The 15,635-nt window shown below is 39.1% G+C and overlaps 1 protein-coding gene across 1 annotated transcript; it reads left to right on the top strand.

The window, feature by feature from the left end:
* On the top strand, nucleotides 1-6,414 carry LOC122482542 (tripartite motif-containing protein 64-like). Its single transcript, XM_043578858.1, has 6 exons — nucleotides 1-451; nucleotides 1,014-1,109; nucleotides 2,260-2,490; nucleotides 3,268-3,290; nucleotides 4,488-4,585; nucleotides 5,712-6,414. The coding sequence occupies exons 1-6, from the start codon at nucleotides 29-31 to the stop codon at nucleotides 6,203-6,205; spliced, it is 1,365 nt and encodes a 454-aa protein (XP_043434793.1). The 5' UTR covers nucleotides 1-28; the 3' UTR covers nucleotides 6,206-6,414.
* The last annotated feature ends 9,221 nt before the right edge of the window (nucleotides 6,415-15,635 follow it).

Raw genomic sequence — 15,635 nt, 5'->3', positions numbered from 1 at the left:
CTCTCTCTGTCTCTTTTTTTTTTTTAAGATGTACAGAAATATGGATTTGGTCACCTTGCAAGCCTTGCAGAATGAACTCATCTGCTCCATTTGTATGAACTACTACATAGACCCTGTCACCATTGACTGTGGGCATAGCTTTTGCAGTCCCTGCTTGCATCTCTGCTGGGAGGAAGCCCATACCCTAATGTCCTGCCCTGAGTGCAGGGGAATTTCAGAGAAATCAGACTTCAAAACCAATATTGCGCTCAAGAAACTGGCATCCCTTGCCAGACGGGCCAGAGTTTACCATGCCAACAGCTCCAATGACCAGATCTGTGTGGTACACAAGAAAGCAAAGGAGTTCTTCTGTGAGGCTGACAAGAGCCTGCTGTGTGGGCTCTGCTCTGAAACACCGGAGCATGTGGCTCATGGCCACAGTCCAGTCCAGTGGGCTGCTGAGGAATACAGGGTAAGTGATGGCTCTAGAGCAGTTTGGACTCATAGGCTTCTAAGTCCGAAAGAAAGATGAGGAAAATGATCATGAAGTTGATGTGAGTGGAGATAGTGAAGGTGGTGATTTTTCAATATAAATACCAAGACCAATATCCTTTCAGTGTGTTGACCAATTTTGACGCTATAATCATAGCTACGTTGAGCCTTTAGTAAGGGAAATTTCCTTAGAAACATTGTCCAAATATGTGTGTTTGATGTAATTGTGGGGTAAGAGGCTACTACCAGGAACACTGGCTTCTGATGCAAGCTTGATGCCTTCATAGTCAGGTTACATAAAAATTTGAGTGCCAGTTTCTCAGGAAATGGATAATATCTATAGACTACCCTCAAATCTCTATTACGTTTGTCACCTCTGATATCACAAATATTAGAATCAAATTAGATAATGCAGAGAAATCTGGCCACTCCATGCTAACTCAAGATTACTGTTTTCTCAGCCACTGACTTTTCCCATAGATAAGGGGATGAAATCTATAATATTATCTTCTGTGTTGCTAAAGCTCATGGTTATTTTGCAGGAGAAACTTCTGAAGAGAATGGGCTCTTTATGGAACATGACTCAAGAAATGCAAAATGATCTGAATCAAGAAGCTAACAAAATCCAGTCATTTGAGGTAAGAATGAAAATGTTCTATCTGTTTTTATGCAGATTGACATAATGGTGGTTTAGATTTTTGGCTACATTTAAGTTGCCAATTAAAGGATCATTTTTTTTCCATGAAAAAGTAATGGTTTCAAATGATAGATCAGTAATCACAGATATACAGGCCAATAAAAGCTAGTGCAAAGAATTCTGGTATATGGGATACCCAGGGCATGCGAAATATTCCTAGTCCAACCCTACAGGTTTAGATAAACCTCCTCAGACACTGAGTTTAAGAAAACATTGTAATAGGGGTGCTTGGTGATTCAGTTGGTTAAGCGTCCAACTCTTTTTTTCTTAATTTTTTAAAATATTTATTTATTTTAGAGAGAGAGAGAGAGACAGAGTGCTAGCTAGCAGGGGAGGGGCAAAGGGAGAGGGAGACACAGAATTTGAAGCAGACTCCAGGCTCCAAGCTGTCAGCACAGAGTCTAATGTGGGGCTGGAACTCATGAACCATGAGATCATGACCTGATCCGAAGTTGGGTGCTTAACAGAGTGAGCCACCCAGGCACCCCAAGCATCCAACTCTTGATTTTAGCTCAGGTCATAATCTCTTGGTTTGTAAGATCAAGTCCCGCATCAGGCTCTATGCTGAAAGCTCAGAGCCTGCTGGGGATTCTTTCCTTCTCTCTCTGCCCTTCCCCTGCTCCTGCGTGCTCGCTCTCTCTCTCTCAAAATAAACAAACTTAAAAATAAAATAAAACATTGCAATGAATTTGGCTGTGAAGAAGACAAGAGCCATAGGGTAGCACTGAGAGGAAAAGTAGAGAATTTAAAGATCTGTAAAGTGTGGTGTATACATAAGTATTTTTAAACATTTAGAAAAATCAGACAAAGGAACAAAAGAAAAGGAGGTTCAGGTAAGAGAGGAAATAATTGATGGAGCATCACAGCAAGATAGCCTGGGACCTCTTAGAGAGCTTGATTTGAACAGGGAAGGCATCTAAGAACATAGACAAAGGGTGAACATAAAGGACTAGCAAATATTCCAGACGTTTGGAGATATGAGGTACGAAGTTTGTCAAGTACTTTCTCAATGACACCAAGGAAGTAGGATTTGAAGGTTGAGGTTTTCTGTTGTGAGTGAGGCTAACCCTTTACACCTACCATCTCCTCAGGACTATGTGCTTTTAAGGAAAGTGATGATCAAAATGCAGTATCAGAAGATGCATCTGTTTCTCCGCGAGGAGGAGCAACTCCATCTGGAGACACTGGAGAAAGAGGCGGAGGAGATTTTGCAACAACTCCAGGAAAGTGCATTCAGAATGACCCAACAGAAAGCAAGCCTGAAAGAAATGTACAAAGAGCTGACTGAGATGTGCCACAAGCCTGACCTGGAGCTGCTCCAGGTGAGAAGGCAGGGTTCATCCTCAGAGACAGGAATCCTTTTTTGGGCAATGTTGCCATGACATTGAAATGCTAACAGCGTATACCATTACTCTCAGCAAAGTCATGATGCTTATTGACTCCCATCATTCTGTTTGTCCAACCATTTATTTCTTCATATCCTGGTAATCTTTGGGAGATTTTTTCCCATTTAGGAGCTAACCTACGGCAAAATTATCGCTGTGTAATCAGAAGTACTAATCACATGGATAAATGATCCAAAATCAGAAAAACCCTATAACCAGAAGAAGGTTAGCTATGTTGGAGTAATTCTCAATTTATGTTCCCCTAATCCATTGTCACTCTCTGTTTCCCCCACTCCAGAAATAACTTCCTGAAGACACTGAGATTTTGCCCTCTGCCTAGGCAAGGGTTGTAGAATTTGGCAATCAATTTTACTGCACTCCATAACTTTTTAAAATGTAATTTCTCTGTTTTGCTTTCATTGTTATCGCAAATGATCAGATCTCTTCTTGGGAATAAGACTGGGCTCTGAGTGACAGTGGAAACCTAGATCGTGTTGCATCTCTGCACAGCCCCTTCCTGACCTCCTTCTTTCCTTAATATATCCTGAGGAACTCTGTCATGCTTTAGTTTAGGTTCTATTAAGGTAGTCTCTGATTGTTCCTTAGAGGGGAATGAGAGAAAAAAATACATTATTTAAGCAAACAAACAAGAATACTTAGAGAAGCAAAAAAACAAAACTCTCATGATTAACATTACTTTTTTTTCCCTTACAGGACTTGGGAAATGTATTGCAAAGGTGAGTTTCCACTAATGGTTACTGATTGCTGAGCAAGTCTCTTGTTCTTATTGATAAAGTGGATGGACATGTTTTGAGCTCTTAAAATCATTCTCTGTGGCTACTTTCTGTTGTTGTTGTTTATTGTTGTTGAAGCTTATTTATTTATATTTGAGAGAGTGAGAGCGAGCACACAAGCAGGGGAAGGACAGAGAGAGAGAGGGAGAGAGAGACTCCCAAGCAGGCTCCACCCTGTCAACATGGAGCCCAGTGTGGGGCTCAATCCCACAATCTGAGATTGCGACCTGTGTAGAAACCAAGAGTCAGACGCTTAACTGACTGAGCCACCCAGGTGCCCCTCTGTGGCTACTTTCTATTTCTTTTTAAAGAAGCCTAAAGACCTTCTGCTCCGTGGACTCAGTTTTCTTTTTGTGTGGATGAATTAAAATATACTTCAAACCATGCAACATTCTGGGCTCTGTTCCACTCACTGCTCCCAAATCCTCTCCCACCTCACCACAGTAAAACTTACCGAAGGAATTTTTCTAAGGTGTAAAGAAGGGGTTCCTACCCTAGAGAGTTGGAGGTGAAAAAGACAAGAAAGACAGATATTCCCCAAGAATGGATAGGAGGGGAGTGTGATTTTGTTCCCAGCAGTAGTAATGATCTCACCTATTCCATCACAACACATCCGGTGGTAGGCAGGGCCTCACAGGAAATGGCTTCCTGGTGCCCATTGAGGGGGGTCAGACCCTGGGGACCAAAGCTGCCAGGCTGAAAGTAGATTCTCTTGCTGGACAGAAAAGAACAAAACTGTCTGACTCAGTGGGCTCTGACCTTTTAGACATTGAATATATCATTAGTGACTATGTGCAGACCGACCTCCCAAAGGCTTTGCCTGAACATTGTGCTCTCTGTAAGACCTCAGGATCTTTGCTTTGCCTGAGGTGGAATAGAGGGAGGGAATGATCCTCAGTAATTTGTGAAATGGAATAATATCTGAGAAGAATGGAGAAGTTGGAGTTTGATATAATTTAAATTTAGAAAAAAAGGTAAAGTAATGTTTCTCATATTCCCAAGAGCGTGGAATACAATGTATTCCCAACAAACCAAAATGGGAGAATTCTGATGAAAACTCTTTGAGTAAACACTGCTGCTTTTGTAATCTAGTGCGATTGACCTTTGGCCCAGAAGTGTAACTGATGTCATTCTTCACAGGACTGAATTGGTGCAGGTGCAAAAGCCTCAGCCCATGATTCCAGAGCTCACCTCGCACGGCATCACAGGAATCCTAGACATACTGAACAACTTCAGAGGTAAGAATCAGCCCTTTGGCAATCAGGCCTCAATTTCTTTAGTGGTTCTTGGGGATGATTCTCCTTTCTCTTTTAATTTTGTTTTTTCTGACGTGAAGGTAGTGTATGACTTTCCAAACTTATTATCTCTTTTCTCTCTAAATAGTCATGTTACAATGATAAAGACTAAATTTTCCAACTTATACTTTACTGAAAATGCAAAGCACGATACATATTTTTTAGTTGTTTCTGACACAAACAGAGCAAGAGAAGAGTAATCAGGTTGGTCGTGTAGTTATGAAGAGCTAGAATATTTAGTTCTCAGAGTAACAATCAATATGTATGTTTATTCAGTTTACTCCAGTCTTGAAAGCTTAAATATGGCATTGGTGGTTTTTAATTTTTTCTATATTCCAAGTGCCTTTATCACGCATTGTACAAAGACTATTACTTATAAAATCAGAAAGCTTTGACAGAGAAAGACCAAAATTGTCATTGGCAGAATAATTTTAATGTTATTAGAGCAATCTCAAAGCCACTGAAAGGCAAGGGATGTGTGAACAGGGCTGAAACAGAGTGGGCCCACAACAGAGAGTAGGTCTAGACAGCAGAGGGTTAAAATTGGGATTTGACTAAATCCAGGGTCTGAACAGATAATGTAAAGCCACAACATTCTTTTCAGAAGCTTCTAAACTAAGCATACGTGGATTTCTATAAAATTTTTGACATTTGAAAATGTCACAGGTACCAGTTATATGCCAGTCAATACCTACATAATAGCTAGGTGCTATTTATTTATTAAATAGTATTAAAGATAAACAACACAGGAAGAGTTTTCTGAAGTAAAGACAAAAAATGAGGTGTGTCCTGAAATAAATTATCCAGACTGACATTAAATGACTGCTTCACACAGTTCACAATAGGTCTGGATGTTTTTCCTTTTTCTGTATGATTTGAAGGGTTTCTGTGCTATAGAGGCAGTCACAACTCTTGCTCTTCATAGATAAGCCATCTGAACTCTCTTCACTCTTTTCTTTTGTATTTCCTTGAAGGAGGGGAAATGAAGAGGTCATTGGTGGGTAGAGAATCTTTGCCCCTCAGGACGTGGAAACCCATTCACTGACCTAATTTCTGCCTCTCTTTGTAGTGGGTAATGTGCTGAGTCAGGAAGCCACCGGTCGCTACATGTGCGTTTCTGAGGATGCTGGAAGTGTGATGCTTGGAGTCACCCATCCTGGTGTGTCCAGAGAGCCTGAGAGCCTGGCGAGCTTTGCAGCCTGGGGACCTCAGGTCTTCACCTCTGGTAAACATTACTGGGAGGTGGATGTCACATGCTCCCCAAATTGGATTCTGGGAGTCTGTAAAGATTCCTTGATGAGTGATATTGATATCATTAGTGATCCTGAGGCAGCATTTCTTCTGTTTTCTTTGAAGATAAACAATCGTTATAGCCTCTCCACCAACTCCCCGCCCTTAATTCAGTATGTGGAAAGGCCTCTGGGTCAGATTGGAGTATTTCTGGATTACGACAATGGAACTGTGAGCTTCTATGATGTTTCCAAAAGTTCCCTCATATACAGTTTCCTTCCTTCCTCCTTCTCTTTCCCTCTGAAGCCTTTCCTTTGCTTTGGTTCCCTCTGAAAAAACAAGTTCTGTGAGCATTTATTTGATGAATTTCCATGTCTGAGGAAATTCCTATCATGAAATCTTTTCATGTAAAACAACAGGATAATAAGGGTCTTTGAGCACACTGACTTAAGGGAACAGAACCATTGTACGTTTATAAAATGGCATTAACTATGTTGACTATATAAATTTGTGTATTAAATTTTCTTTCAATAAAAAATTGTTTATTTTGGAGCATTTTCTGGAATATAATCAATGCCTTTTCTTCTTTCTTTATTTTTATTTAACTTGTTTTATTTTTTATTTTTTTAAATTTACATACAAATTAGTTAGCATATAGTGCAACAATGATTTCAGGAGTAGATTCCTTAGTGCCCCTTCCCCCATTTAGCCCATCCCCCCCTCCCACAACCATTCCCGGAACCCTCAGTTTGTTCTCCATATTTATGAGTCTCTTCTGTTTTGTCCCCCTCCCTGTTTTTATATTATTTTTGTTTCCCTTCCCTTATGTTCATCTGTTTTGTCTCTTCAACTCCTCATATGAGTGAAGTAATATTATTTTTGTCTTTCTCTGACTGACTAATTTCACTTAGCATACATAATATCCTCCAGTTCCATCCATGTCATTGCAAATGGCATGATTTCATTCTTTTTGATTGCCAAGTAATACCCCATTGTATATATATATACCACATCTTCCTTATCCATTCATCCATGGATGGACATTTGGGCTCTTCCTGTACTTTGGTTACTGTTGATAGTGCTGCCATAAACATGGGGGTGCATGTGTCCCTTCAAAACAGCACACTTGTATCCCTTGGATAAATGCCTAGTATTGTAATTGCTGGCTCGCAGGGTAGTTCTATTTTTAGTTTTTTGAGAAACCTCCATACTGTTTCCCAGAGTGGCTGCACCAGCTTGCATTCCCACCAACAATGCAAAAGAGATCCTCTTTCTCTGCATCCTCGCCAACATCTGTTGTTGCCTGAGTTGTTAATGTTAACCATTCTGACAGGTGTCAAGTGGTATCTCATGGTGGTTTTGATTTGTATTCCCCTGATGATGAATGATGTGGAGCATTTTTTCATGTGTCGGTTGGCCATCTGGATGTCTGCTTTGGAGAAGTGTCTATTCATGTCTTTTGCCCATTTCTTCACTGGATTATTTGTTTTTTGGGTGTTGAGTTTGATAAGTTCTTTACAGATTTTGGATACTAACCCTTTATCTGATATGTCGTTTGCAAATATCTTCTCCCATTCTGTCAGTTGCCTTTTAGTTTTGCTGTTTGTTTCCTTTGCTGTGCAGAAGCTTTTTATTTTGATGAGGTCCCAGTAGTTCATTTTTGCTTTTGTTTCCCTTGCCTCCAGTGATGTGTTGAGTAAGAAGTTGTTATGGCCAAGGTCAAAGAGGTTTTTGCCTGCTTTCTCCTCGAGGATTTTGATGGCTTCCTGTCTCACGTTTAGGTCTTTCAGCCATCTTGAGTTTATTTTTGATTATGGTGTAAGAAGCTGGTCCAGGTTCATTCTTCTGCACATCGCTGTCCAGTTTTCACAGCACCACCTGCCGAAGATACTGTGTTTATTCCATTGGATATTCTTTCCTGCTTTGTCAAAGATTAGTTGGCCACACGTTTATGGGTCCATTTCTGGGCTCTCTATTCTGTTCCATTGATCTGAGTGTCTGTTCTTGCGCCAGCCTTTTCTTCTTCTTTTTTTAATAACAGTTTTAGTAAGATGAAATTTACATACCATAAAAGTCATTCCTCTAAAGTATATACATAATTCAGAGGCACCTGGGTGACTCAGTCGGTTACCCGTCCAACTCTTGATTTCGGCTCAGGTCACGATCTCACAGTTTGTGAAATTGAGGCCCACGTGGGGCTTCGTGCTGACAACGTGGAGCTTGCTTGGGATTCTCTGTCTCTCCATCTGTCTCTGCCCCTCCCCCTCTCTTTCTTTCAAAAATAAAAAAATTATAAAGTACATAATTCAGTGGCTTTTAGTAATATCCCAAGAGTTGTGCAACTATCATAACGATTTAATCCCAGGACATTTCCATCACCCCCAAAAGAAATAAATACCCTTTAATACTTACTCCCTTTTCACCCTCTCATCCCTTGTCAACCTCAACTCTCTTTGCTGTCTGTATGGATTTGTCTATCATATACATTTCATGCAAAGTCAGTCACACACAGCATGTGGCTTTTTGTATTTTTATTTTTGTATTTTGTAAACATTCACATAATGTTTTCAAGGCTCCTCTGCATTGTGAGCAATGTGTTTTACTTGCATGTTTGAACCAGATTGGGGTAGAAGAAATGAAGTGGTATATATCTCAGCTTAGTATGCAAAAGGAGTGATGCTTAATCTTCTCTTCAAGGCTGACCTAGTTGGATAAATCCAAGTATCTGACAGGCATTATCATTCCTCTAAACCTTAGTCATTCATTGACTCTTGACTGAAACAAAAGCTTTTTAGGGAAGTCCTTCTGACTCCACAGATCAGGGTAGTTCCTCTTGTTCCATACCCTCTAAGCATATTATATTACCTTATTATAATTATCAATAAACTTTCATCAAATTGGTAGACACTTATTAGATTGAAACTTATTAGACTGATACTTATTAGGTTGAAAATTCTAAAGAGTAGAGGCAGTATTTGTCTCACTTACAACTCTATTCCCACTATTCAATGCAGTTCTTAGACCATAAAATACAATAAATTAAACATGAATAAATAAATGAGCAAAAGAGTTAATGTAAGCAAATATTATTTCAGCATTGAAACATGATTTTTCAGAATACAGCTAACATAATAGGACAAAAAATACTAATGGGAAATGTCAACAACAGACAAGAAATAGATTAATTTCCAGATTCATAGACTAAGAAAAGTCCATTATTTTAAGGTATGAAATACCAACAGCATAATTTTATTCTGTAGTGTTGGTTTTGAGATTTCCCTAGGATAATCAATATAATCTAGTAGAAGATGAAGACCCTACATAAAGTGATAAAGTGATAGGGAAACAAGAAATAACGCTTTGAATAATGGAGACTATCAGTTTCTAAACTGACATATGTGTTAAATTACTTACTAAACATAAAGTGGTATTAACTTCTCTAAGCAGTGCATAAAACAAAACCTGTTTAGATTTGAAAAAATAATACAGATGATAGAGAATAGAGAATTCTATAATACCATGTGATATCTGTATCTTGTAAAAAATTTTTTTAAGAAAGAAAGAAATACTTTGGAGTACAGTCATAGGATAAATAATGACTGAAATATGAAGCAACCGCATAATCACTAATATGCTTAATCCCATGACATTGAGGGTTCACTTCTCATGGGTAGTTGGTGCAAGTGAAAGCCTCTCTTAGGACCAGTTAGGGGATAGACCAATCTGATCTAACAAAAGCCTCCACACTGAAATGAGTTGGAAGATGTGCTCTCTCACATGGCTGCCCAAATAGCAGAGGTGGTCAAGAGGTAGACTGACATAGTCAACCACTGGCTGTTATCTAGGTGTAAGTAAAATTCCAATTTGTGGCCTTGTCCCATCCAGCAGGAAAGCTGCAAAAAATATCTGGGGCAAAGGGATCTGACTTTCAGGAAATGAGTAGGTGTTTTCTACAGCTCTTGTGTTCCATTCCTATTGGTTTATGCTTAGGCATTGGAGCATACCAAGCTGTGAGAAATATCCGAGAATTCTGGATACACAGTGAAAAGGAGATCAGTTTTTATTGTTTCAGAACAAAATATTGAAATGATTGGCACAGTAGGAGAAATTCCAAAAGGTTGTGATTAATGAAACACAGGGGAGCCTCAACAAAAGAGATATGGTGTTGTTCAAGGTTAGGTCCAAGTCCAGTGTTCAAGAAGGTATAAACTCTGCTCTTCACATTTTCCAAGTGACAAGTGTTTACCTACTCAAAGCCTGGCTAACTGAGAGCCATGAGACAAGGAGCCTCTTTTTTGCCTTATACTCCCTTAAATGGGTGACTAAGACAGAAATGATTCTCCAAATTTTGAAAATAGTTATTAGAAATGTTCCATTATTTTTTCACCCTAACACCCAGATTCTGTAGTTAACTTTCTTCCCCTCCCACATCTTTCATGCAGCACTGTGTTGACTAATAAAGAGACCTATTGCAAGTTTTTTCCTGACTTGCTGCCTCTTTCCAAGTGATCTCAGATTGTATAATCTTATCTGCTGGAGCTTCAATCTAACACTCCTTTTCTATTTTTGCCTGTGGTTCCTGAGATTTTTTTACAGATGCTAACATTTTGCTGAGTAACAGCAAATACATCTGAAGTTTGATAATCTTAAGTTTTCTTCCTTTTCAAAGAAAATTTTATAGCTAGTACTCTTCTTATTTCTCTCAGATTTTCTTGTATCTCCAGGCAGAATTAGCTACTTTAAAGACATTCAATATTTGCCTTCGATATTATAAGATGGGACAGTTTGCATTTCTTTTTTTTTTTAATATGAAATTTATTGTCAAATTGGTTTCCATACAACACCCAGTGCTCATCCCAACAGGTGCCCTCCTCAATTCCCATCACCTACTCTTCCCTCCCTCCCACCCCCCATCAACCCTCAGTTTGTTCTGAGTTTTTAAGAATCTCTTATGTTTTGGCTCTCTCCCTCTCTAACCTTTTTTTATTTTTATTTTTATTTCCTTCCCCCACCCCCACCATGGTCTTCTGTTAAGTTTCTCAGGATCCACATAGGAGTGAAAACATATGGTATCTGTCTCTGTATGACTTATTTCACTTAACATAACACTCTCCAGTTCCATCCACGTTGCTACAAAAGGCCATATTTCATTCTTTCTCATTGTCACATAGTATTCCATTGTGTATATAAACCACAACTTCTAATAATCCAGTGAAAAAATGGGCAGAAAATATAAATAGACACTTCTCTAAAGAAGACATCCAGATGGCCAACAGGCACATGAAAAGATGCTCAACGTCACTCCTCATCAGGGAAATACAAATCAAAACCACACTCAAATACCACCTCACGTCAGAGTGGCTAAAATGAACAAATCAGGGGACTATAGATGCTGGAGAGGATGTGGAGAAACGGGAACCCTCTTACACTGTTGGTGGGAATGCAGATTGGTGCAGCTGCTCCGGAAAACAGTGTGGAGGTTCCTCAAAAAATTAGAAACAGATCTACCCTATGACCCAGCAATTGCACTGCTAGGAATTTACCCAAGGGATAGAGGAGTGCTGATGCATAGGGGCACTTGTACCCCAATATTTATAGCAGCACTCTCAACAATAGCCAAATTATGTAAAGAGCCTAAATGTCCATCAACTGATGAATGTTTGCATTTCTATTTGGTACATTTTCTCAGCCATCACATCAAAAGTATCTTATTCTTGATAGTGCTGGAGATGTTTATCACATTCACTCTATCTACCTCTTAGGTTTGATTACTTATATAGAATTAATATAACCTGATGGGGCTCCTGGGTGGCTCAGTCAGTTGAGCGTCCGACTTTGGCTCAAATCCTGATCTCACGGGTCGTGAGTTCAAGCCCCGTGTCGGGATCTGTGCTGACAGCTCAGAGCCTGGAGCCTACTTCAGATTCTGTATCTCTCACTCTCTCTGCCCTTCCTCCACTTGTGTTCTTTCTTTCTCTGCCTCTCAAAAATAAAGAAACGTAAGAAAAAAATTAAAAAAAAAAAAGAATTAGTATAACCTGAAACTTACTTATGACTGAAATGAAATCAAAGTGAGGCCATTAGAAAACTTCCCATTACACTTACCATCTGGGACTTCCTTGGTATCTTATCCATGAAAATAAGATATTTATTCCTTTACCTGGCCACATTTTTTTATATGGCAAGAATTTTTATTCTCTTATAAAACAAAAAGTAAAAATGACATGAAAGAAAATATGGAAAGAAAATGCTCTTATAAAACACATAGCCTTGGGGGTGCCTGAGTGGCTCAGTCGGTTAAGCGACCAACTTCCGGCTCAGGTCATGATCTCACGGTTTGTGAGTTCAAGCCCCGCGTCAGACTCTGTGCTGACAGCTCAGAGCCTGGAGCCTGCTTCGAATTCTGTGTCTTCCTCACTCTCTGTCCCTCCCATGCTCACGCTGTGTGTGTGTCTCTCTCTGTGTGTCAAAAGTAAACATTAAAAAATTTTAAAAACAAACTGTAATTGGATAATTGTATCTTCTACAATTAACAAATGAGTTGGTGCTGCCACTCGCGCCCAAACTTGATATATCAGGCCGAGCTTGTTCTCTTGTTCCTAAAGTTCCAGAAATGAGAAAGATAATTATGAGTAGACTCCAAGAAAAACCTTCTTTTTGAAAGGGGACGGGATTTTGAATTTTGACATTATAAATTTTTAGGCTGTTTGTTTTCCCTTCTCAGTGGTAGGTATCACTGTGTAACTGAACTGCTCCAAACACTTTCACCACCTGAGATTTTAAGAAGGGACTAGTTTTTTTTGCTTGTTTGTTTGTTTTGTTCTGTTTTGAGAAAGAGACAGCACAATCAGGAAGGGGAGAGAGAATCCCAAAGCAGGCTCCCTGCTGACAGAGGGAGTTCCAATTCAGGAACTGTTGAGATCATGACCTGAACCTGAACGGAAACCAAGAGTCAGATGCTTAACGGACTGAGCCACCCAGGCACCCCAGAATGGGACATATTTCAGTGATGTATATTCTCTCCTGTCCACTTAACGAATAACTTATAGATCCTTGTACTGGAGCCAAGATCTTATCAATTAAAACTTCTTTATTTATTTAAAGTTTTTTTTTAATTCTAAAATACTTTAATAATATTGATAGGAAGACTGATATACAATGCAATTATGCATTTTACAAGGAGACTCTGTACATCAGGGAAGCATCCTGAAGCATCACACTTTTATTTATTTACATTTTAATTGTGAATTGTTACACAAAAGAGAACACAAAATCTCCTATGTCAATGTAAATAAATATAATATTTGTAATGTATTACAAATGTAATAAATGTAAATAGGTAAATAAACTGAAAAGACTTGAGCCCCAAAGCATCTTGTTTCAAAAGAACACGAATGAGATGAAAGATGAACTAAATTCCTTAGTGGCATGGACAAAGCAGATGAGCAGTTCAGGAAATCAAATCCTGTTTCCAGCTTAGCACATTAAAAGAAAGTCAGGCAGTAAAAGACAGGCTTGAAAATTTCATCTCAAGCCATAGAGAATGTTGCATAAGCCTAGATAACAGTCTCCAAATCAACAAGATAGAAAGGTTAGAAGTCAAGTGAGCAGGTTATGTGTGGCCACCTTACATACAGACCTCTAGCAACTTTGCAAAATTGTCAATTGTCTCCCTGAGGTCACTCAAATGTCATGAACTTCAAGGAGCTTGGACCCACTGCATCTCTGTAGCCATGATGCATTTGACAGTAACTGAGAAATCTAAATACCTCCCTTTTTCCCATACAGAGAGAAGACACTACCTTTTTAAGGTCACTTCAGTTCTTTTGTTTTGACCAGATATTCTGATTCTTCAGCACTGCTCTCATGGACATTGAAGGAGAAAATGAGAAAAATCTACTTAACGATTACAAGTATGGGACTGCAGAAGAAGTAGAAGAAATCCACGAAACAGCCATAATTTTCTTAACATTAAAGTAAAGAGTAAAAGCCACATTCATCAGTTAAACAGAAACTATCTTTTTTTTTCTTCCACTTAGCGCAGATAGGAATTAGAGGGGAAAATGGCTCGCCTGCATAATTTTCAAAATAAAAATTCAAAGAAAGTAACTGAATCTTCTGTTTTAGGAAATCATGTCAATGTATATTACCAATACACAAAGGGGTAGGGGCTGACTCAATGCCCAGGAACCCACTACACTGGCCACAACTTGGGGGAGGAGGGGTGAGATGGAAGCTGCCAGAAAGGGTAGAGAGGGTCAGCAGGAGGATCAGCATTTGGAAGTCAGCAAGAGAGGGCAAGCAGCATGGAGGAGAAGGGAAGAAGAGGGTCATGAATGCACTCCTCCCCCCACTACTTCCTTCTCCAAAGACCTTTTAGGATCTGGCACCCCATGTCCCTAGGACCTTACTAGCAGCCAGCAGCATACATGTGCTCCCACAAAATTGCTACAATTCTGCTTTAAGGAGAAAGATACGTCTATTGGTCAGAATGATTTAGAATATCATTTGATACGACAAAGGCACAATTGCCTATAAAATTTAAGCCATGAGTTGGTTTTCTGCCAAGTTGCCATTGTCATAAAAGCCTATATTGGTTTTGTTTTTTAAAATTTATTTTGAAAGAGAGTAGCAGAGAGAGAGAAAGAAAGCAGGGGAGGGGCAGAGAAAGAGGCAGACAGAATCCCAAGCAAGCTCCACACTGTGAGCACAGAGCCCCACACAGGGCTCAAACCCTGGAACCATGAGATCATGACCTGAGCCAAAGTCAAGAGTCAGAAGCTTAACCCAATGAGCCACCCAGGTGATTCAGTTTTATTTTTATGTATAGAAAATATATATACTTTTTCATTTTCCCAACCTGGAATTTAGTTGCATCTCAGATTGCTTAATAAATAGAAAAACATAAGTTTCCATCCCTTCCTCAAGATTTTTTTTAACATTTACTTATTTATTTTGTGAGAGAGAAAAAGAGAGTGGGGGAAGGGCAGAGAGAGAGAGAGAGAGGGAGACAGAGAATCCCAAGCAGGCTCTGCACTGTCAATGCAGAGCCTTCGGGCACCCCTCGCAAGATTTTTTTTTTTCCCTAAAAAATTAAAAATCAGTATGACTTGTGCCAAAAAGGAAGAGCATATCAGATCCTGAGCTGGACTGCCCGAAGAGGACTAATTTGCTGTGTTACAAATAGACTGCAATGCTTTCAACTGACCTGTCAGTGTGGTATGGAGGCGTCCCTGGGGAGGGGGCTCTTTGCTGGAAGGTTAGGAACCTCCGGAAAGTTTTCTCTGTTCAGTTTCTTTTTTATCACTTCTGAACCTAAATGGAGTAAAACAAACTCTAGAGGAAACTGGGAAATTAATAGATATGTTTTAAATCTTGAGAAATCTTAACTCCAGTTCGGAGAGATTAGGGAGGAGTTTGTGATAGGTTTATAGAAAGCCATGACAGTAAAATTTTATAAAGGCCAGTGGAAATCAAGACGTTATAATAAAAAATAATTATAATTACAATACAATTTATGATTCATCTACGATTTTCATTTTCCACAGGGGTTAGTTAACAAAATGTAAGAAAAATTATGATGCGATCATATGAGGAAAGAAGAGAATACAAATATGTGTGAAGGACGAAGGAGTTAGCTAAATTTTTATTTCTCTTAAAGTTAAAAGACATTTTATTCAAAAGTGCCAAAATAAGCTTATTATTTAGTATCATGTACAGAACAACAGAGACTTACCTTTTTTGGTAGAGATACAAAGATATA

This window comes from Prionailurus bengalensis, chromosome D1, assembly GCF_016509475.1.
Source record: "Prionailurus bengalensis isolate Pbe53 chromosome D1, Fcat_Pben_1.1_paternal_pri, whole genome shotgun sequence".
In the NCBI taxonomy this organism is placed as follows: domain Eukaryota; kingdom Metazoa; phylum Chordata; class Mammalia; order Carnivora; family Felidae; genus Prionailurus; species Prionailurus bengalensis.
The sequence above is the reverse complement of the archived record's forward strand: the minus strand, read 5'-3'. Positions and strand labels throughout refer to the sequence as shown.